At 40.2% G+C, this 22,765-nt stretch overlaps 1 protein-coding gene across 1 annotated transcript in view; it reads right to left on the bottom strand.

Annotated features, from left to right (window-relative positions):
- The window catches only part of TMPRSS7 (transmembrane serine protease 7), a 37,022-nt gene extending 17,752 nt beyond the window's left edge, over positions 1-19,270 (bottom strand). The window contains exons 1-8 of the mRNA XM_063393843.1: positions 19,220-19,270; positions 15,214-15,406; positions 14,330-14,460; positions 11,971-12,038; positions 10,753-10,946; positions 9,851-9,889; positions 2,351-2,579; positions 945-1,075 (exon numbers count right to left, since the gene is read on the bottom strand). Coding sequence (XP_063249913.1) covers positions 945-1,075; positions 2,351-2,579; positions 9,851-9,889; positions 10,753-10,946; positions 11,971-12,038; positions 14,330-14,460; positions 15,214-15,406; positions 19,220-19,270 — 1,036 coding nt within the window. The remainder of the gene's footprint in view (positions 1-944; positions 1,076-2,350; positions 2,580-9,850; positions 9,890-10,752; positions 10,947-11,970; positions 12,039-14,329; positions 14,461-15,213; positions 15,407-19,219) is intronic.
- Between the last annotated feature and the right edge of the window lie 3,495 nt (positions 19,271-22,765).

Raw genomic sequence — 22,765 nt, 5'->3', positions numbered from 1 at the left:
TTATTACACTGAAAACAGTTTTGCAAACAAGAAAATCAATCAATCCACACTGCAGTACTACACAGGGACCTCTAGTCTTAAAATGCAGCCAGTTAGAAGTGAAACGGACAACATAGCAAACTAATCAGCATCCTAGAAACCAAAACTTTCTTGTATGACTGCTCAGTGGATTTACAGAATTCATTAAAGACAAACTCACACATGCAGAGAACTAAACAAAGAAAACACAGACTTGAACCAACCAACCCACAACCCATACAGAACAGAACTTGAAATTAATTATTATGGAGAATTTATCACATGCTTTTATGATGGTATATTAATGCTTAATTACTGTCAACATGAAAAGTATGCAGCATCTTTTTGAGCAGCTTGAATTTCCTTGCATTGAGTAGTGTGAGATTTTTCTCCTTGTGCCACTAGCATGTATTCCTGTGATTGTGATCTCACCATTTCTAAAAGATTAAAGCAATAAAGTCATCGACTTGATGCACAAACGTTACGGACTCTTTTGTGTTCCTGAGGAGGCAGGGACCGATTGCAAATGCAGACAAAGCAACTGAAGCATTATTTTCTGATAGCAGTTTTTAATGCTGGCATCCTTCCACCTTCAACATGATCCCGGAGCCCCGAGGCAGAAGGGAGACCTCTGCTACACCTGAAATAACAGCCCCATCTACTGGCACACTGCAGCCCTTACCACCTGAATTCAGGGCTGCTTTCAGCCTTTTACCTTCATACATCTCAACTAGTCTGATCAGAGTACATTACTCAACAGGAAGGCACACAATAATGCAGAGGAGATGAAGGGGAGACAGACACCTGTAAAAAGAAGAAACTCAGATACAGGAATCGTTTTTCCATAGTCAGAAACGAGACAGACACTTCAGGATCTTAGAAGAAACAATATAATAAACACACTTCCAAACACATAACAAACCTACTTTCTTGTGTAATGACCTCAAAATAGCCATGGAATCCCTTTTGCTCCTTTACTTGTGCTGCCTTAAATACGACCAGCATGAGATTATTTGTGGACACAAGTGACACCAATGAATCAGCTGGTTCACAGGCTCTGAGGGGGAAGAAAGCAGAGCAAATAAGCAATCACTTAAAAAGCAAAAAGCTTAACACATGCGTAATTTTTCCATTAGTTCAGATTTTACCTACTTCAAAGTCCAGTCAAATCTCCATGCTCTTATGCACAAAAGTACCTGTTACAAGGCCAGTTAGAAACTCAATACTGGAAATTCTTCTTACAAAAAAGAAGGAAATTGTAAACATGAAAATGAATATGGAATGGTTCTATGAGATAATGACTTTCAGCCTTCACTCGCAGTAAAAATAAATGAAGCCAAAATTAATGAAAAGCTGGAAGAAAGAGAAATCTTCTTTTATTAGACCAACAGTTTTATCTTCTAGGCTGGAGAATGAGAAAGACAAGAAAGTTATTCTTCAAGCCAGAAATTAAGAACCTGAGCCAATCAAGTAGTCTTACTAAAAAAAACAAAAAAAATTGCTTTCCATATGCACTACCTAGCAGACATCTTCGGTCCCCTACAGATACTAACAAGTAAGTGAACATCATCCAAGCCAATTGGAGATACAGATTAGTTCAGAACAGCTCTTAAAAAAGACTGAAAAAATGCTCTGGTTTTGAGGCAGACTGAAATGCCAGAAACGGGCTTCTGGGGTGAAAACACTGAGCTTTTGTCTACTTCATGGAGGTGCTGTTGTTTCCTTTTGACTTAAAGAGTCCTATGGAATTAATTCTCAGGGATTTTGAAGAAAAAAATCCCTAAACAAGCATAATGGATCATTAAAGAGAGGAAAGAAACCAAAAAAAAGTAATAGTTCACATCCTTCAACCCATCACAGCTTAAAGTCAAGATTTTTATAACCCTCTAAACAAATTGAGCAGATAAAAAAAGCACAGAATTAGTAAGTGCCAGTAAGTGAAAATCACAAGACTTAGTTTCAGACCTTCAGTCTTTATCTGAAAAGCACTAATCTTCACACAGAATAGTTTGCTTAAGGGAGGAAATTTTGACATTCTCTTTCAGTCAGCATCTGTTTCCCGATTAAATTAGAAAATTTTGCCCAGTATGTATGAATTGTTCATAGTTCTGCAGCTAGGTGAAAATGCACTCGAGTTGAAAAAAAGAGAAAAAAATGAAGAAAATTTTCCCTTTTATTAGCAAGATAACTTATCCAAGAGATTTTAATTTGTCAGGTGTTATGTGGGTAATACATGAAGATCAGAGCAATTTTAACCAAAAAATGAAGATGACAGGTCTTCAGAGAAAAAACAAATATTATCAATTAATTCTTAATAGAAATTTATACTCACCGGTAGAGTATCTTATCTTTTATTGGCATCAGGGAGTCATAGATGGTGAGTGAGTCAGTGATGCAGTTATCTGCTTCAATCTGAAGGGATACTATTGAAAGACGGATAAGGTGGCCCACAGATGCAATAAGCTTGAAGTAGCAGATTGTTCCCTCGGAGGTAGCTCGCGTGTCCAGAGGAAAGCGCTCCTGTAGTCGGTCAGCATAGAGATCATACATGCAATTTGTTCCTGTGAAAATGTCACATTTTCAACACGGGATGCAATCACTCCAAAACTGCTAAATCCATGTGGCATTAAAACAAAAAATCCTAAAACTTGTGTTCAACTAAAGCAATATATGAAAGCACATCTAACTTGGAAAACAAAGTAAAAATAGAACCATAGAGTGGTTTGGGTTGTAAGGGATCATCTAGTTCCAAACTCTCTGCCATGATGGGGAAACCTTCCACTTGACGAGGCTGCCCAAAGCCCCATCCAAACCAGCCTTGGACACTCCCAAGGGGCATCTACAGCTTTTCTGGGCAACCACCCTTACAAATAAAGAACTTCTTCCTACCCTAAACCCAAATCCACCCTTTTTCAGGTTAAAGCCATTCCCCCTCGACCTAGTGAAGTGTTTCTTTCTGGCTGGCACTCACTGTTTTCATCTTAGTTACAACTCTGTGGTCAAAGAACAGTCTATTAATAAAAAGTACAGAGCCAACAGTGATGTAAGTCAGTTCTTGCAGGGTATTTGCACTGAAGTAGTGCCATTTTGTACAATTTGCAACTGAAGTTCTGTGGAGCCTCTAGAAGATAAATTTCCTAATTCTTCACTGGGAGATACTCATCTATTTTCAAAGCATAAAGGAACTGCTTGCCCCTATGGACATTAGGATGTTTAAAATACATAAAATAAAATCAAAGCAAAAATGCAGTTGTATGTCTATATCCCCACAGCTTTTTTTAATTGATCAAATGTCAAGGTTCCCAATGTTTTATCATGACATGAGCTAGAAGTACTAGCAACAAATTCAGATTCACCAAGTCCTTAAGTTTGGAAGAGATGCTATGACTTTTCTTGCTCAACATTCTGCTCAAAGCAGGATCAAAATTAACTCAGACCAGGCGTTTGTTCTGCCCAGTCTTGAAAATTTTTGCAGCATTAGAAATCACCATTAGAAATAGAAATACTGTGAAATAAAAGTCATGTGATATACACCCTACACAACATTTATTTAAAAAGGGTAAAAATTTGTGTCAGAATTTAGCCAAGGATAAGAAGAATATTATCATACTTGCATCCAATTTTCCAATTAAGCTGAAACAACTGTGATTTCCAAATAAAATATATTGAAGTCTTCATTTCAGTTCAATATTGCAGCTCCCAGCCAGCAAAAAGCTTAGGGAATTTTTGTTTGATCATATTTAAAACTCTTAACATTGCTCTTTGAAAGGTGAGAAGGAAGGAAAATGCAAATTAGGGAGAATAAGATCCTAAGTGAATATTTGCATTAATTTCTGCTTATTACAAACATAAGTATCAGAAATAGTTACCACTGTGGAACACCACTTAGAGCACTGTGAAAGTTTACTACCAGTTGTTGACTCAAATCAAATGTTGACCTTTTGACCAGCAGTTAATCAAGACAGGAAGTGGCAGGCTTTGTCCAACTTCCACTTCTAAATTACAATCTTGAAACTAATGCTATGAATGTTTATGAACAATCTGTAAGGGTCACATTCCATTTATATGAATTACACTTATAACTATTAGAAGCTTTGTTCAGGCTATTGTTCTTCCTTCTTCCTTGTTCTTATCTCTTCCTAATAACATTCTTCTTAGAATAGTTATTTGTGCTTATTTAGAAACCCTTAGCAGAGTCAACTTTGATCATAATCTCTAAAATTATGCAACTACCATTATTTCTACTAAGTATAATGAGTAATAATGAGATAAGCTCACTGCTGCTATGGAGCACGGTCAAGAGAATTCAGAGCTGACTCTAGAACTACAAGTAGTTCAATCATGTTGGCTTGAAACCAAAGCTGGATAAAGTCTTTACCCAAGCAAACCAAGCACAACCAGATATTATGCCAATGCAAGAACCTCACATCAGCTGAATGTCCACAAGGCCCTTCTTGAGCATCACTCTTCAATAAATCTGCACTCCGGTCTGTGCCTGAACCAAACACTGGGTGCATCTCCATACCCAGAGTTAACTCCATTGCTCTCAAAATACGCCTGCCAACACTCATCCTTGAGGGAAGCCCACCAAGATTCAGAGAACTCCTATGCCTCCCACTGGCTGACAGTGGGACACCTGGTAGATGAAGGGGAGTGGAAATGGGTCCCTGCTTGGGGAGGTAATAATAAAAATTCCTTCAGACCCCCATCCCCTAGCCAGGTGTCACTTCAGAATAGGTATGAGCCCCTGGATCTAGAGTCAGCCAGATTATTCAGAAGAAAATTATCTGCCCAGTGAACCTCCCAATTATGATTCATCTGTAAGATGAATCACTACCTCTAACATCAAAAAGAAAAGAAGGGTAGTCGTAGTGGGTGACTCCCTTCTGAAGGGAACAAATGGCCCTGTATGTTGACCAGACCCATTCCAGAGGGAGGTCTGCTGTCTCCCTGGGTCCGGGGTACAGGATATCACTGAGAGACATCCTGGGCTGATTCAGCCCTCTGATTATTACCCACTGCTGATACTCCAGGCTGCCAGTGATGAGATCGAAAAGAGGAGTGTCAGGGTAATTAAAAGGGACTTTAGGGCACCGGGTCAAGTGGTTGATAGGACAGGGGCACAGGTAGTCTTCTCCTCAGTCCCTTTTGTGGCAAAGAAAAACGGTGAAAGGAATAGGAGAGCTCACATTGTCAACAAGTGGCTCAAGCATTGGTGTCATCAGCAGAATTTTGGGTTCTTTGATCATGGGGCAACTTTTACGGCACCTGGCCTGCTGGAACCGGATGGGCTCCATCTCTGTGTTAAGGGCAGAAGGTTTTTAGCGTATGAACTGGCAGAACTCGTTGAGTGGGATTTAAACTAGGTTTAAAGGGGGAAAGGGATGCAGCTGGGCTATCTGGAAGCGGGCCCAAGGGTGGTAAGCCTGAGCTAGGGGTGAAATCAGCAGCCCAGCTGAGGTGCACGTATAGCAATGCACACAGCATGGGTAACAAAAGCTGGAGGCCAAGGTGCAGCAATGCTATGATGTAGTCGCCATCACAGGAACCTGGTGGGATGACTCACATAGCTGGATGGCTACAAGCTCTTCAGGAGAGACAGGAAAGAGAGAAGAGGCGGAGGGGTGGCCCTTTGCATTAGGGAAGCTTTTGACGCCATAGATATTGAAGCTAATGATGATGAAATTGAATGCCTATGGGTAAGAATTAAGGGGAAGGCTAACAAGGCTGACATCCTATTGGGAATCTGGTATTGTCCACCCAATCACGAAGAAGAGGTGGACAATTTATTCTATAAGCAGCTGGAGAATGTTTCAGGAGCACCAGCTCTTGTTCTTGTAGGCGACTTCAACCTGCCAGACCTCTTCTGGGAACTTCATACAGGAGAAAAAAAGGCAGTCCAGGAAATTTTTAGAGGGTGTGGAGGACAACTTTTTGTTGCAACTGGTGGGTGAGCCTACCAGGGGAGGGACTATGTTAAATCTGTTGTTTGCAAATAGAGATGGGCTGGTGGGAGATGAGGTGGCTGGAGGCAGCTTGGGGCAAAGTGATCATGCAATTATAGTTTTCGATATTTGGTGAAATCAGGAGGAACATCAATAAGACTTTTACACTGGACTTCTGGAGGGCAGACTTTGGCCTTTTTAGGAGACTTATTCAGAGAGTTCCTTGGGAAGCAGCCCTTAAAAACAAAGGAATTCAGGAAAGGTGGGCATGCTTCAAAACAGAGATCTTGAGGGCACAGGAACACACTGTCCCTATGTGCTGAAAGATGAGTTGATGAAGCAAACATCCAGCCTGGAAGCGCAAGGAGGTTTTGAGGGAGCTTAGGAATAAAAAGAGGGTGTATCATCTTTGGAAGGAAGGTCAGGTCTCTCAGGAAGTATTTAAGGGGGTTACTACAGCATGTAGGAATAAAATTAGGGAGGCCAAAGCTCAGCTTGAACTTAAAATGGCGATGTCTGTAAAGGATAATAAAAGATGTTTTTACAAATATATTAATGGTAAAAGGAAGGGTAAGACCAACCTTTGCTCTTTAATAGATTCAGGAGGGAACTTAGTAACTGCAGATGAGGAGAAGGCAGAAGTGCTTAGTGCCTCCTTTGCCTCAGTTTTTAATGGAAAGACAACTTGTCCACAGGACAGCTGTCCTCCTGGGTTGGTAGATGGTGTCAGGGAGCAGAATGGTCCCCCTGTTATCTAGGAGGAGGCAGTCAGAGAACTGCTGAAATGCTTGGATGTCCATAAATCTATGGGACCAGATGGGATCCATCCCAGGGTGGTATGGGAGTGGGCAGATGAGCTTGCAAAGCCGCTCTCCATCATTTACCAACAGTCCTGGTGAAGTTCCAGATGACAGGAAACTGGCCAGTGTGATACCCATCCACAGGAAGGGCCAGAAGGAGGATCCTGGAAATTACAGGCCAATCAGCCTGACCTCAGTACCCGGCAAGGTAATGGAACAGTTTCTATTGAGTGTCATCACTCAGCACTTAGAGGATGGCCAAGGGTATCAGATCCAGCCAGCATGGGTTTAGGAGGGGTAGGTCCTATTTGAGCAACCTGATCTCCCTTTATGACCAAGTGACTCACCTGGTGGATGCAGGAAAGGCTGTGGATGTTGTCTATCTGGCAAGGCCTTGGACACGGTTTCCCACAGCATACTCCAGGAAAGGCTGGCAGCCCATGGCTTGGATGGGAGCATTCTTTCCTGGGGTAAGAACTGGCTGCATGGCCAGGCCCAGAGAGTGGTGGTGATGGGGCTGCATCCAGCTGGGGGCCAGTGACCAGTGATGTCCCTCAGGGATCTGTGCTGGGGCCTGTTCTGTTCAATATTTTTACTGACAACATGGATGAGGGGGTTGAGTGTTTCATTAGTAAATCTGCATACGACACTAAGCTGGGGGCATGTGGAAGGTAGAAGGGCTCTGCAGAGAGACCTGAAACAGTTGGATGGATGGGCAGAGTCCAAGAAGATCAAGTTTAATAAGTCCAAGTGCCAGTCCTGCATTTTGGCCACAATAACCCCCTTCAACATTACAGGCTGGGGACGATGTGGCTGGACAGTGCCCAGGCAGAAAGGGACCTGGGGTTACTGGTCAACATGAACATGAGCCAGCAGTGTGTCCTGGTGACCAAGAAGGCCAAGGCATCCTGGCCTGGATCAGGAACAGTGTCCAGCAGGAGCAGGGAGGTCATTCTTCCCCTGTACTTGGCACTGGTGAGGCCACACCTCGAGTGCTGTGTCCAGCTCTGGGCCCCTCAGTGTAGGAAGGGCATTGAGGCACTTGAGCATATCCAGAACAGGCAACGAGGCTGGTGAGGGGCTTGGAACACAAATCCTGTGAGGAACGACTGAGGGAGGTGGGGTTCTTCAGCCTGGAGAAAAGACGACTCAGAGGTGACCTTATCACTCTCTACAACCTCCTAAAAGGTGATTGTAGTCAGGTGGGGGTTGGTCTCTTTCTCCAGGCAATCACTGACAGAATGAGAAGACATAGCCTCAAGCTGTGCCAAGGGAAATATAAATTGGTACTAGGAAAAGGTTTTTCATGGAAAGAGTGATAAAGTACTGGAATGGCCTGCCCAGGGAGGTGCAGCCAGAGTTACCACCCCTGGATGTGTTTAAAAAAAGACTCGATGTGGCACTCGTTGCCATGGTTTAGTTGAGGTGTTAGGGCATGGGTTGGACTCAATGACCTTCAAGGTCTCTTCCAACCTAGCCATTCTGTGAATTCATTTGTTTTGTGCTTCAGCATGTTCACATTCACCTCCACATCATATTCCACAGTCCTAAACAGACATAGCCAAAGAAGTCCAACAAATAAAATTGCACTAGTATAAGATTCTCAGCTACTGTGGCCATCCATATTGCTTATCACCAGAAACTTCATTACATAGCTGCTCCATGCTTCCCACAGATACCAGCTGACACCTGTGGGTGCCTATACAAAGTCTCTGAAAAATGTCTACCATATGGCAGGCCATCCTTCTCCCTTCATGTGAAAGATACCATTTAAGTCCTAAAAAGCCTTGGCAATAATATTTGGCTTGTGTTCTTCTTAATTTCTTCTGTTTTAGGGGTTGCATTCTGGAATAAATTTGAACTAAGTTCCAACTGTGCTAATTTCTCCACCCTGGAACACTGCACTGGGAAATGAAATCGCTATGTAAGTAAAAACCAAAATGTAAAATTCTTTATAGAAATGAAATGCATGTAATGAGGTGTGATAGAAGCCAATATTGTTACGCCCCACAGTTTAAAGTCAGGAGGCTTTGAACAAGTAAATGCTGTAGCAAACTTGACTTGAATTTTCAGAAATTATGGGCTGTTAGCAACCTAAACCAAACCCTGGCCCATGCCCTGTGACCTGAAATCCACCTTTGGACCTCAGAACTAGGAGCTTGACTTGGCTGCATGGCAAAAGTAGTAGTTTGATTTTGATAAACACAGGCAAACTAAAACTTTTGCAAGGTAACAGGACTGAAAATTACAGATCGAAGAGCATCAAAATGTCTCAGGAAAGAAAAATACAAACACAGAATGCTATAAAGCCCTTGAAACATTGAAACTGTGCAACTTCTCAGGTTGAAGAGTGAGTCTGTGTCAAGGAGCAAGGGAGGCCAGCACATGCCCAGCTGATTGATAACTGCTGGCCCACTAGAGTCTTAGCAGGTGTCTGCATCAGAGGTGTGGTACTATTGCTCAGACTAGTAGCACATTGTTTCTAGGTACCTACTCCATATACAAGAGAAGGTAGAGGTACTGTAGTTTTGACCTGCTTGTTCAGTGCTTTGCACACTGGAAAAGAACCCTCCTGGGAGGCTTGCAACATGAAACCAGGCAGGTGTAAAAATAGTGTCTCCCACAACCCTGGCAAAACTCAACTGCCTAAACTAATTACTGTTTGAGAACTCATTCAAAAGAATAACTCACCTTATTAAACTTGCAGAAAAGGGAGTTAAGGTGGATAAAGGATGGGCAAAAGCACTGCTCTTGTTCAGCATATTAAATTCATTACTGTTCAGTTTAGAAAAGGTTAATCTGCTGGTCAACACAATGAATAGCAAACACCTGATTTAGTTTGTTTCCTACTTACTATATCACCAGGTACATCTAAAAATTTACCAGGCAGTTAAAGGTAGATACAGTTTCTGTATTTGTTAAACGCAAGGTTCTTGGTCATTCTTTTAGTAAGTCGGGACATAAATGCCAAGGCTGAATTTAGCCCTCTTAAATTAACACTGAACAGTATCTTTAAGTCCAAGCAATGAACTAAAAGCTTTGTTCTCCACCTCACCTCTGCAGGAAGCTGCCGAAAGGGTGAATTACCTGTTCCTGTTGTTGACCAATAATCTGACCGAAGACCTGCTGCATTGAAAAAGAGTTGTGTGAGTCTTGTTTGCCTGAAATCCAGAATTCAGGGTTTAATTCAATCACACCTCAGTCCTAACACTGAACACACAGGACAAAACACTTCTCTCAGTGAGGGGGGTTGCCTTACTGAGAGGTATTTCAGAAATTTCATTTTGAAAATTGTGCAAGCAGCTTTGGGGGTGAGGCAAGAAGAGACTGCACGGCAATTGAGCAGTCAAAGTCGTTTGAAGGACTGAGACAGAGGCACACAGGAGGTCTTTTTTCATCCTTGGCCAAAAAGGCTCTCTCAGCTTTCAGTTCTACAGAATTGTTCTGTCTGATGTCCTTAGAATAGAAAATCATTAAACATTTTGTAGCTAAATACATTAAACATGCTTGAATCACAGGTTGTGAGTTTGTTCCCCAGACAGAAATGGTACTGGAGTTATTTAAAAAGTGGGCAGCTTTATAATCTGTTTTTGAATCTTTAATAAAGGAGCAATAGGAGTCTCATTTTCAATGAGACTCATTTCATTTTCCACCTTAACCCTTCATCTTTTTATGCTTTTAAAATCTCAGACTAACCCAAATCTGCCTATGAAGGTATCCATTTTACCTCCTGACTATGAACATAACACTCCCAATACAGGAAGTTTTGCAGTCACTGTTTACAAAGACAATTTGTACCTTGATTTGACCTCAAATATAAATTTTATTTTCCTTCTCATTTCCGCACCCAATTAAAATTTTAGTATTAGAAGCTAGAGATGTAGGATCAAGATTTTAGTTTATTTATAGTATCTGCTGCTCCAAGGTAAAAACATTTGTTTAATGAAGGGTTTCCTCATGGATATGGATATGTTATGGCTATGACTAACCACTGAGGACAATGGAATCCATGTCGACTGCAAGGCCCTGAAGACTTCCCACCGAAGTCCGGTTAATGACACTTGTCTGAATGGAATCCTTTAAAATGGCAGCCACACAATCCTCACACAGCACTTGCCCCTTCGCCTGTGGTACCACAAATACGATCCAGAAATGAATAAGAAGGCCTCCATTGTTGTTGTTACTGAAATAAAGAGGTCAGATTATCACCCTGTCAGAAGTTCTCTGAAGACTAGACTCTTAGCCCAAGCCTCTGAAGTACAAATTCAGAAGTGCATGGCTCATTTCCATATTTTATAATCACTTTAACCCACTGAAAGTATATTTTCACCTTAAAAAAAAACCCACACAAACAAGACAAACCCCAAAACACACTCTTCACATCCAGTTGGGAATATTCAGCAGGCTGATTTCCTGAGGGCTCCTAACTTTTGAGATCTATGGAAATCACATTGTCTACACATGAATTAGAGCTGGACTATTTCCTAAAGATCAAAACAGAAATAGTAGAACAGAAAGTAGAATTATCATCTCCAGAAACGCAGAGCTCTGCACTGGTATGTATCTCACCCTGCACTGTGTGCTGCAGTCTGTAGGAAATGATTCCTAAACTATTTAGGTAACACATTAGAGGCCATGTATGATCACACTAATCTCTACCTCCTTAGTGGAGAGAAAGATCTTTAAATCAAACACAGCCTAGAAACCTCCAGTTTCTGAACCAAAATTGTATTTGCCTCAAGAGGACTGAAATAACTAAACTTCTAACATTGGCTGCAAACATTAATATGAGAGTAAGAATATTTTATTGCATAGATTTCCTACTCCTTAAGTAGAAAATAGTTTTATTCCAATAATATTACTTACAAAATATGCGCAGTTTAGTCAATAACACAGAATTGCCCTCCAACAGCATGTTTAAGTGGTTAAACTTCTGCATGAGCCAAAGGATCACCAAACCTCTTTATTAACATTATTTCTGTTCATTTTGCATTGTATTTCTAGCAGACAAGGAACTGTTTATATGACTTTAGTTTGCCCTTACTTTTGTTAAGTGAATTGGTATAGGTTATAAACCTATTCTGCTATCAGTTCAAGTACCTAGCAAAGACAGTGAATCATAATCAGTAAAAATAAGCTTGTTTTGTGGGCTTATTACAGTATATACTACCCAGCAGAAAAAGCAATTTCATCAACCACAGTTTTACCTGACTTCTGAGACAGTGGACTGCTTATAAAATTTGGAGAAAGAAGAAGTTGTGTAGACCAAGTTCATCTGAAAGACAAAATATAAAGATTTATTATTCTGAAAATGAGTCACACCTAGAGATGCAATATGCCTAGGCTTTCCTAGGAACAACCTATTTTCCACCAAGATTATGCAACATCACACACTTTCAGACATATATCAGCCAAGCTAGGCAGAACACGAGATGAACAGACCAGCTCTTCAATGCACCCACACCAAATCCAATATTGCCAGGATACATCCAATCTTCTGCCCATGACCAGCTGACATATACAGTAATGCTCTTTCTATAGAAATGAATTTTGAAAAAGGTGCACATCCTTCACCCAGAAAATTCCAAACACAGAGGGCTTCTCTATTCCAATGCTAAAGCTTAAGGCCAAACTTCAAGGAATGTGCACACATTCAACACTTTTTTTTGTGCTGTTACTAAGGTGCAGTGAACAGCATATACCAATGTTTTTCCCACAGAATCACAGAGAGACTGAGATAGGAAAAGGCCTCTGGAGAACATCTAGTCCAATCCCACTGCTCAAAGCAGGGTCAACTGTGCCATGTTGCTCAGGGCCATTTCCAGTTGATTACCTGCAAGAATTGAGACTCCACATCTTGTCTGGATAAGAACCCCAGTGCTTGATTCCCCTCACAGATAAGGAATTCTTTTTTTAATGTTTCCAGGGAATTTCTTGCACTTTGATTCATTTGTGTTTATTTTCTTCATCAATAGCTTAATATTAACATATTTCTTTCCAATATAAAACATGGAGAAGCAAAATTTCTGCCTGTTCCCTGCCAAAGAACTGCCTTTGGGCAAAGCAAGCTCCTGATTCTCGCAGTTGCTGGGCTGTGATAGTACCAGTGTGACAGTAACCTTCCTCTCCCCTCCTGTTCAAAGCCACAAGGTGGCATGTACCTCAAGCCATTCAGACCTCATCTGCTACTTTATGATTACAACCAATGCTCCAAGGACTATGACACAGACTGTTTCAAAGGCTGTAAAAATCACATCCATATTAATCCCTAACTTCCATAGTTTGAAACAGGAAGTTTAAACAGTAATTTTAAGGGCCTAAATAAGGTGGGTAGAGCTAAATCTTTCCCCAGATGAAGGTATAAGGGATTTTATGTATTACTGTTACTATCAAATGACAAGAACCTACCTTGAGCAGTTTTTCTACTACCACTTGGAGTCTCCGGGCCAGCAGCCATTAATGAAAGGGTTTTGAGAACAACAAAAAAAACCCCAAATCCCCCACTTCCCTACTAACAATTTTAGTCAACTGTTATGGTTGCCAGTTTCAGCAGTGCACAACTCATTGATGAATTCAGACAAAGTTTACAAATTAAAAGTAAATTCCAAGTAATGTTCAAGTAGGGGGTGGTGACACTGGCAGCTCAATGTCTTCTCTCTGCTTCCTCTGTCCACCATGTAAGACAAGGGCAGGATGCCCTGGGACAAGAGCAAGACACGGGAATACAGGATATTAGAGCTGCTCCATGAAGAGCAGGGATGGATGATGTCCTGCACTGGTTATCTGAAAGAGCTTTAACAATTAATAAGCAGGACTTGGAAAGAGATGGAAAACAGCAACATTAGGTCACATAATAAAATGACAAAAACTTAGTAATTATTGAAAAATTTCTTGGTTATATCTAACACTGATTTTTTTTTGGTTTAACAGTTTTCATACTGTCCCTTGAATCCTTATGTAGACAGTTCTGTAGTTCCTGGCAATAATGTATTTTTGCTCCCTACACCAAATGTCTTTAAAGCCAAATTCCCTTTTAACCAAGATTCCCATCCCTTTCTTCCCACTGTAGAGCATCTATTGATCCAGAGTTTTATTTCTGTTTTGACTGATGCAAGGTGCAAGGTGTTTGGGAAGAATAATGGTTTTTAGAATACCTAGTATCAAAAGGAAATGTGAATGTAAATATGTTTGTGATCCTTAGGGTAATTATAGATACTTTAAAGCAGAAGATACCAATGTAAATGCAAAAGATTTCATCTTTTTGATGTTTCAAAAGTGGCATTGGAGTTTAAGGACTTTTGTAGAATTTTAGTCATAGGTCATAATTTATGGGTGAAAGTATGTAAAACTTTAAGTCAAATGTATAAACCAGATCCATTCAAACTCAGTTTGTGATTAACAGGCTGAAAGCAGTCAGTTCCTTCATACCTCCAGACAGCCACTGCCTGCACATAATCCTTGGGAGGGAAGGGGTAGAAGAACACCACAGCAGCCTCAGTGGCATCTGAACATCACTTGTTCACAGCTCTGATCATTTCTGCTAACCAAGCAGCACACCCATCTTACCACATGCTGCACAGTCTGTGCCACAGAGAGGAATTCCTTGGACTCTTTCTGCCTATATTCTGGAAGAAACTCTATGTTGGCAACACGAAACAGTCCAACAAAATACAGCGCATCTTTGTTTTCTGCCTGAACTGCAAGAAACAGAAGACAGCCTTTTTTAATAACAATGAAGATTTTTTATGAAATTCAAAACATCACAATTTTAATCTATTTATCACAATTTTATCACAAAATTAATCTATTTGGCCTAATCTACTTTCTAGTTTGCAACAACTACCCAAAGAACACTACACTTTTATCGCCAAACTGTTCTAGATGTGTACCTAATTATGGTTAATTGAGCTCCTGTTACCTACACACAAGATAAGAAACCACCATATAAATGAGCCAGCATAACTGAAGGCATTATCAACATCCAGATTCTGCAGCATCTCTAAGATATCTTATGCACTATTAACATCAGGAACCTAAAGAGGAAAATATAGCTTTTAAGGCTTAATTACACACATTTATTTTACTCCCGTTTTACTTCCTTAAATCTATTCTGAAAAATAAAGGACTTAGCTAACTTCAGAAGGCAAAGAAACACACTGGAAGGCAAAATTGCTGAGGAATCAAACTCATAAAAACTCGCCAGGTCTGTGCAAATCAGCTTGCACATTAAAACGTTTTGCATAATGCTGAAATAAAGTCACACTCCCTAAAGCCAGTTTTTCTAGTTACTTGTTAAGTCTTAGCAAAGGCAAAAGTTTTTCAGATTCCATTTTAAAATGTCTATGTTTGCTTTAGAAATAGCCTTCAGGACAACTGAAATCCTAAAATCATCTGAAAATACTATTGGTGATAATGATACATGGAGCTGGCATGAACTTTCAACAACTCACCAATGAAGAGCCACAGTAATGTCCAGGTTACAACTCCTAAAATGAATAGAATGAAGGTAAAGAGGATTATTTTGTTTTGAAAATTCCACAGCAACTTATCTTTTCTCTTCAATTTGTCATGTTTTTTCCTTGCCAGAATCCTCTTTGCCAACTTGTCTTCCTCAGATACCATTTGGACTGAAATGTTGGCTGCCTAAAATAAGGTGAAAGACAACAAAAATATGGAATGTTTCTAGCAGGAACTGACTGATCAACAAGTCTCAACCAATTTGTTCCTCAGAGAAGTCTCCACTTCCTTTAGGCTGTGAAGCAGTGGCTATGGGCTGCAGGCTCTTCTTGCATATGTAGCTCCCTCTGAGAAGTTTCCTCCAGTGAACAGGAAAGCACAGCACAGGTCTTGCTGAGGTGGGACCTGCACAAAATCATCACCTGGACATCCAAACACTTGACAATTTATTTTGAACTACAGTCCCAATTTGTCTAAGCTGGATTCAAAATGTCTTGACCATCTCCTCTAGGTACAAAAGTCTCCATGACCATTTCTATATTTGCAGGAGTAGTTTCCACTTCCTACAAGGTATCTACAGCTTATCTGTTCTGGAAAGCCCATTTGTACCTGACACCACCACCAGCCCTCAGGCATTTTCCTCTGCAGAACATAATCATCACATTTAAGCAGACAAAAAATGATTATCAGCTGCTGCTGGCACTGCAAGAGCTGCCAGAAGAAGTCTCTGGCACTTCATAAAATTCTCTCTTAGACTATCTTCTGTCACAGTCAAATGGTTTGTTGTGAGATCAGCTAGAGGTTCAATCACCTTTCTCAAGTCAATTCATTGTCTTATCTCTGCAGAGTTTAGCTGGCAAATTCCTGGACCATTCAGAGCATTATTGACCAAGTGCACCAGATATGAATACAGTTTCAGCTGTCACACCCACCGTCACCAGAATTAAATTACAAGAAAAAAAACCCAAAAAAACAAAAACCCCACAACAGATCCCACCACGCATTTCCTCCTTACATGAAAATTATAGCACAAGTTAGATAATGTTGCTACATAAACAAGGAGCATGCAGGAAAACCACTCTAAAAACATGTTGATGCCAGTGAGAGGGAAGCTCTCAAGGAGCAGCCTTAGGAAGCTCTGGGCTGTCCACAACTGGAGGTGTTGACAAACACCAGTCAGCAATCAGCAGCAAGGGTTTAAGTGCACAGTCTTCTGTGAAGCACAAAGTCTTAGACAAAATTATGTGGCTAGGGAGCTCATATATATGAGGATTAAACTGAACTTCATCATTTTAAAGATGAAGACCAAAATAAATAGGTATTTTTCCTTGTTTTTAGAACAGCTTGATTCATTTTAAGGGCATCTTCAAAGCGGATCTCCCTCACCTCCCTTTCCTCACAGCTGAATTTATGCCATTCAGAGACCTCTCTAAGTGCTACATCATTTCTAAGCATTGCAAATCAAAAAGCTCTGACAACAACTAGTGATAACTGGTCTGTGATTTGCTCAAGATGGTGACAGCCTCACTCTGAGGGATAAATCACTGTCCAATCACTTATCCCTTTCTATACCCACACAAAAACGCACTGAGGAATTCACAATCACTTTAGAAGAGACACACTAAACAGCAGAGCCCCCGACTTGGGCAGATCTAGCTGTTCCCTGTGCTCAATAGGCCCTTTTTAGCTTCTGTAGAACCACAGCAGGTAGATGATGAGGAGAAAGGGTGCAACAAGATGGTCACCTATTTACCAGCACTTCATTGTTTGAAGCCTCTCAGAAGGTAGCCTCAAAGAGTGTGTGATCTATTGTAGACTTAAATGTGTGGACACAACAGTCATTTTTCATCCCTACTAATTATAATACACTTGATGAGAAAGAAGACCACGAAAGTCAGGAAGTAACCGGCTGAGAATTTCACTCTTGAGTTTTCAGTGTGGGATGCCAAGTTTAATACAGTGGCTACAAAAGCTCCGTGCTGATGCAGCTTGATACACAGGAAATGACAAGCACATTTGCCAGCCATTTGCAAAAGTGGTGTTGTGAAATAACCTACAATAAGTGCTTCTTTCCTTTTGCTCAACAGTAGGAGATCCCCATCTGTGTTTTGGGACTATCAAGATATCCCCATTTGTGTTTTGGGACTATCAAGATAAGAGAGATGTTGATAATCCAGAGTGATTCCAGGGGAAGATAACAGAGGTAAGGGGCTGAAGGATATGATGCACAGCAAAAAGCTGAGAGCCTTAGGGTTGTTCAGCAGGAGACAAGAAGGCAAAGACAGTATGAGTAAATGTAATTATAGATTTCCATATCTGAAGCGGACTATGAAGAAGACAGAGCCACACTTTTCTCACTCGTGCACAGTGAAGAGAGAGCCACAACAGTCACATACAGCAGCAGGGGACATTCCAGCTACACTGCAGGAGGGGGAAGAATGTATTTCACCACAAGTGCCATGCACCTGAGCCATGCCTGGAAAAGTCAGGGAACCCCCACGACTGGATTCAAACCTCAGAGGATCAGTGCTCCAAGAAATCTGTACTTGTTTTGATGTTAGCTCTGTTCTTAAAAAAATTTTAAAACTCGAAGTCTTCACCAACACATTTTTGATATGTTTCTCTGATATTATGCATTAGCAATACTATGAAGAGGAGACCTCTATGTATCCTCAGAGGAAGCTTAAGAAACATCTCCACAAGTATCCTATTGGTCCTGTAGTCAAATACAACAGATAGCAATCTTTGATCTCAGAGTGGAAGATGTTCTAAGAGGAGAAGAAAACTTTGTAATAACAAGTAGAGTTAAAAGACTAAGTATGACCCTCTACAATTTCCTCAAACAAAATCTTTAAACAGAGAATTGGAACATTTCAGATTCATGTCTTCTATCTAGGTAATTAGCTGCAGTTGTTTTTTGTGCTCTCCACTTGATTTACCCATCTTCTGTATTTTTTACAAACCGTATTGAGTCTCTTTAAGGATGAAAATGAATGTTTAAAGCTCTGGATTGCCACAAAGTTCCTTTATACACTCAGGTGTTCAGTAGGCCAGCTTGAGGCAGCTCAGTGAATCCTGAGTTCCAGCATCTGAAGTTTTAGTCACTTTTATCAAGATTCCCACAATAATATTTTATATTAAGGATTTCCCATGTAATTCCTTTTTGTGGCTCTAGACCTAACCAGACAGATTTATTATTAAAAATGAAATCCTGTCAAGTATTGTTAAAAATTACTCAAAGTTGACATCACTGGATATATAAGTGGACACTTGAAACAACTGATGTCTTCATTGCATCTACAGTAATCCTCATCTTATTTTTTTAAAAAAAAGCAATTCGTGTATCAAGCTTTCCATGACAAAATTCTCTGTTACATGGGATTAATAGGAATATTGAATGCTGTGTGCTAAACTATCTATATTTCCATGTTTTATTCATTTACCATAAACATTTTATAGCAAGGTAGGCGACAGCAAAGTTAAGCCTCTCCTTTCCCTCAGTAAGGACCATAATTCTCAATTCAGCTTTCCTCTCTACTGCAACTTAGTTCTTGTATTCTAGAACTCGTTTCCAGCTAACATTGCAATTTGACTATCACCACGCACTAAATTATTTAATTACATCTTTGTCATGAGATAGCACTCATACAACAATTCCATTCTCTATCTTCTCTGGGAAAAGCAAAACACTTAGCCTCCTTTAATGTTGCCTTTCTTGCCTAGAAGTTAACTTCTTTTTGGAAAAACATGCTGCATGACACCACTATAAGCTTTTATGTTGTCACACTGATATGTCCATTATTTCAATTGTCTGAAAATACATAATATTAGCAATCCAGAGATAAACACACATCGGCATTTTCAGACTGAGCCTATAAACTAGAAAACTACTCCAAATCTAATCATCATGTTAAGTTTAATACTTGAGGATTAGATCACAAGACATCTAGTAATGTCAAGAAGTATAGAAAATCAAGAGTGTTTAAGTCACCTACTTACACTTACTTCATCTTCAGGTTTAGCTGCTGGGGGATCATTTTTTTCATCCATTTCAGCAGAATTAATTTTATGACTTGTCCAAGCTGAGATAGAGCCTTGCACCTTTTCTCAGGCACCCCTTCTGCTTGTGAAGCTGAAGACAGCAATGTCCAGGACCAAAAGAGGCATCAATTTACTTTGATGAGTTTCCAGTTGTAATCTCATCTGCCCTACTGCACCTTTGCAAATGTTAGAAGGCTGCTATCATGTAACTTTAGACTTCAAATTCAGACTGGGTAAAACAGGCTTTTCATGGTCTTTATAAAGCTGAAATATTAAAATACAAAACTGCAGTGCTAAAGTCTATATATCACTGATCCTTATGGGTCCTTTCCAATTCAGCATATTCTATGACTCTGTGAAAACATCACAACATTAGTTACATGAACAAGAAAAGGGGCAAGTAAAATGTGAAAGTGAGAGCAATAAACGTGCCAAAATAGGAAAAAAAATATAAGCACCCAAAGTAAGAGTGTTGAGTTTAAAAGGAGTTGTTTAAGAAAATTGCAGATAACAACAGCAAATCAGGATGAGCATTTGGACTCTCATCTAAAATTTCATTATGTTAGTGTTCAATACTCAAATTTGGTTATTTTATTGTAACTGAAAAATAAACTGCTCCAGGCAACTTATTTCATACTGTTAAAATAGATCAGGCTTCAAACTGAGAATCCTTTTTGCAATCAGATGCAGGAAGTCACTTGTATTATAACAGTTCCATCCTATTGTCTTTGTTAATTAAATATTTATAGAGGATGTAAACCAGTACTTTTCTCAATGGATGCTAAGTATAGAGCTGTCTCTTCTTTTAAGTGATTAACAATCTCAATGCCTTCCTTGGGTCAACTGCAGAAATGGTACTTGAGACATACAAATACTATTTAAAGAACAACCCTTCTATTAATTTATCTTTGAAGACATAAAACCTAGACTAGCAAAAAAAAAAAAAAAAAAAAAAAAAAAAAAAAAAAAAAAAAAAAAAAAAAAAAAAATTAAAGAAAGCACTACAACAGAGGTATAGAATAGAACAGAAAAGATGTAGAACTCATAGCAAGTGAGCTCTAGGTGTGATCTATGTTCTGCCCATGTAACCAGCAATAAATTACTTCAACTATAAGGCAAAACCCCCTACAGTTAGATAATGTACTAGCAAACTAAACACTTCTTACCAGGAGTCATCTTTGGCTTATGCCCTGAAGCAGAGTAATGTCCTCAGTCCTTGCTGCTTGATCTAGAACTGCAAGGTATTTTAAGCATATGAAGTGCTATGTTAAGCTCTGGACCGTATTAAAGCTTAGCAGCATAGGAAAGTCTATCCATGTACTCCATATTACTATATTTAATTTTTTCAAAGTCCTTTTTTTTTGTTGTTTTTTATTTAATTATGTTTTAATTTTAGGGACTATTCTGGTCTCTTGAAATGTTCGTGTAACTCCCCAAAGTCTCCCACTGCCCCTTGCACAGGGAGTTACTGTGCTGTAAGTGCTATTTCAGAAGCTAGCCCATAGATAGAAAGAGCACTGACAGGTAAGTCCCCATCCCCCTGCACTACTCAGGGTTTGGGAGGTGACAGGGTGTGGATAAGTAGAAGAGCAAGTGAAGAAGTGGGCCTGGGAAAGCAGGGAGGAACAATGTTGTTTCAACATTTGCCTTCTAGCTTCCCACTACCCACATTAATACTTCAACTTCTATTTGAATTTGCAATAAAATAAGTAAATTTTACCCAAATTGAGGTTATTTTGCCTGTGACAGGCATTATTATTTGGCAAATAATCTTTACCAAAAATATTTTCCCTCCTTCTTGTTTCTCTCATTTTCTCCCCTGATCCTGCTGAGGAGAGGAGGTAGGAGCTGAGCAGCTAGGTGGGGGTTTGGCTAAACCACGTCAGTGTTGCAGTACCTGGTTCCTCTCCTCTCCTTTTAAAAAGCACAAGTTTGAGTTTTGTTCATGCACTAAGTATAAAGAGACTGACAAACTGAAATGAAACATGAAACACATGAGAAATAAAACCATTTTATGAAAGCAAGCACTGTTGTTTCCTTCTGTTTCATTAATTACATATTCCCTATATTAAAAAAAAAAAAGTCTGAAGATGAAAAAAATTCAAAGCCAATGCAAACTATAAGCTTACTCTCTCAGTTCCCCTGATGGGGACCAATGATTCCAGTTCAGCTTCAAAAGCTAATTACCATGACCTAATTATTCCAGTTCTGAGCACTGTGGAGAAATTGGCTTTCCCATAGGTCCACCTGAAGGGGCTGTTGGCTTTAAGTGGGTATGAAAGCACTGGTATTAAACAGCTTAATTTTCATCTTCTATAGGTAGTACATAACAACATGACCCTCAACCTCTTTCTGACCCAAATCAACATAACAGTTTCAGCATCTATTTTCTTGCTCTTGTCATAGCTTCCAGACCAGTTCCACTTTCTCATGCTTTTCTACTGCAAAATCCAGTTTCACAAATCACAGACTTCTCAGATCATTCACACACTGACAATGACACTTGGGTTTTACTCACACCATTCTCACTTAGGGGAGTAACTTCTTCATGCACATATGTTTGGCAGCCTGACTTTCTGTGTCCCATCTCATCAAGACTCTCTCACAACCAGGCAGATGACTGTCTAATCTGTGACCTCCCATGATGTTGGAAAAAAAAAAAAAAAAGACAGCAAAGAAAAGATAGTTGAGATAGTTGGATATTTGGTGCATCCTCACCTACATACACAAACGCTCCTCTCCCTTTCCACTCTGGGAGATGGGCAATGCAGTTTGTCCTATGATGAAAACACCAGACAGGTACTTGCAGGGGGAACAGTCTGGATGCTCATGTAATGAATGCATTCCAGAGACAGAGGAGCTGTGATGTTTGGATTGGCATTGGTGCATGCTGGCTTGAAAAGGGTATATAAAATGCCACTGGAGACAGGTAATCTGGGCAAACTGATGTCACACACAGACAGAGAATCACTAGATTAGAAGAGACCTTCAAGATCATAGAGTCCAATCCATGCCCTAACACCTCAACTAAACCGAGTGCCACATCCTGCCTTTCTTTAAACACATCCAGGGATGGTGATTTCACCACCTCCCTGGGCAGACCATTCCAGTACTTTATCACTCGTTCCATGAAAAACTTTTTTCCTAATATACAACCTACAATCCCCTTGGCACAGCTCAAGACTGTGTCCTCTCGTTCTGCCAGTGACTGCCTGGAGAAAGAGATTGACCTCCACTTGACTACAAACACCTTTTCTAGGAGTGTGCTGTGGGAAACAGTGTCCAAGGCCTTGCCAGATAGACAACATCCACAGCCTTTCCTGCATCCACCAGGTGAGTCACTTGGTCATAAAGGGAGATCAGGTTGCTCAAATAGGACCTACCCCTCCTAAACCCATGCTGGCTGGATCTGATACCCTTGGCCATCCTCTAAGTGCTGAGTGATGACACTCAATAGAAACTGTTCCATTACCTTGCCGGGTACTGAGGTCAGGCTGATTGGCC

Source organism: Prinia subflava, chromosome 3 (genome assembly GCF_021018805.1).
Source record: "Prinia subflava isolate CZ2003 ecotype Zambia chromosome 3, Cam_Psub_1.2, whole genome shotgun sequence".
Lineage (NCBI taxonomy): Eukaryota > Metazoa > Chordata > Aves > Passeriformes > Cisticolidae > Prinia > Prinia subflava.
Note: the sequence above shows the minus strand (reverse complement) of the source record. Positions and strands in the feature narration are given on the sequence as shown.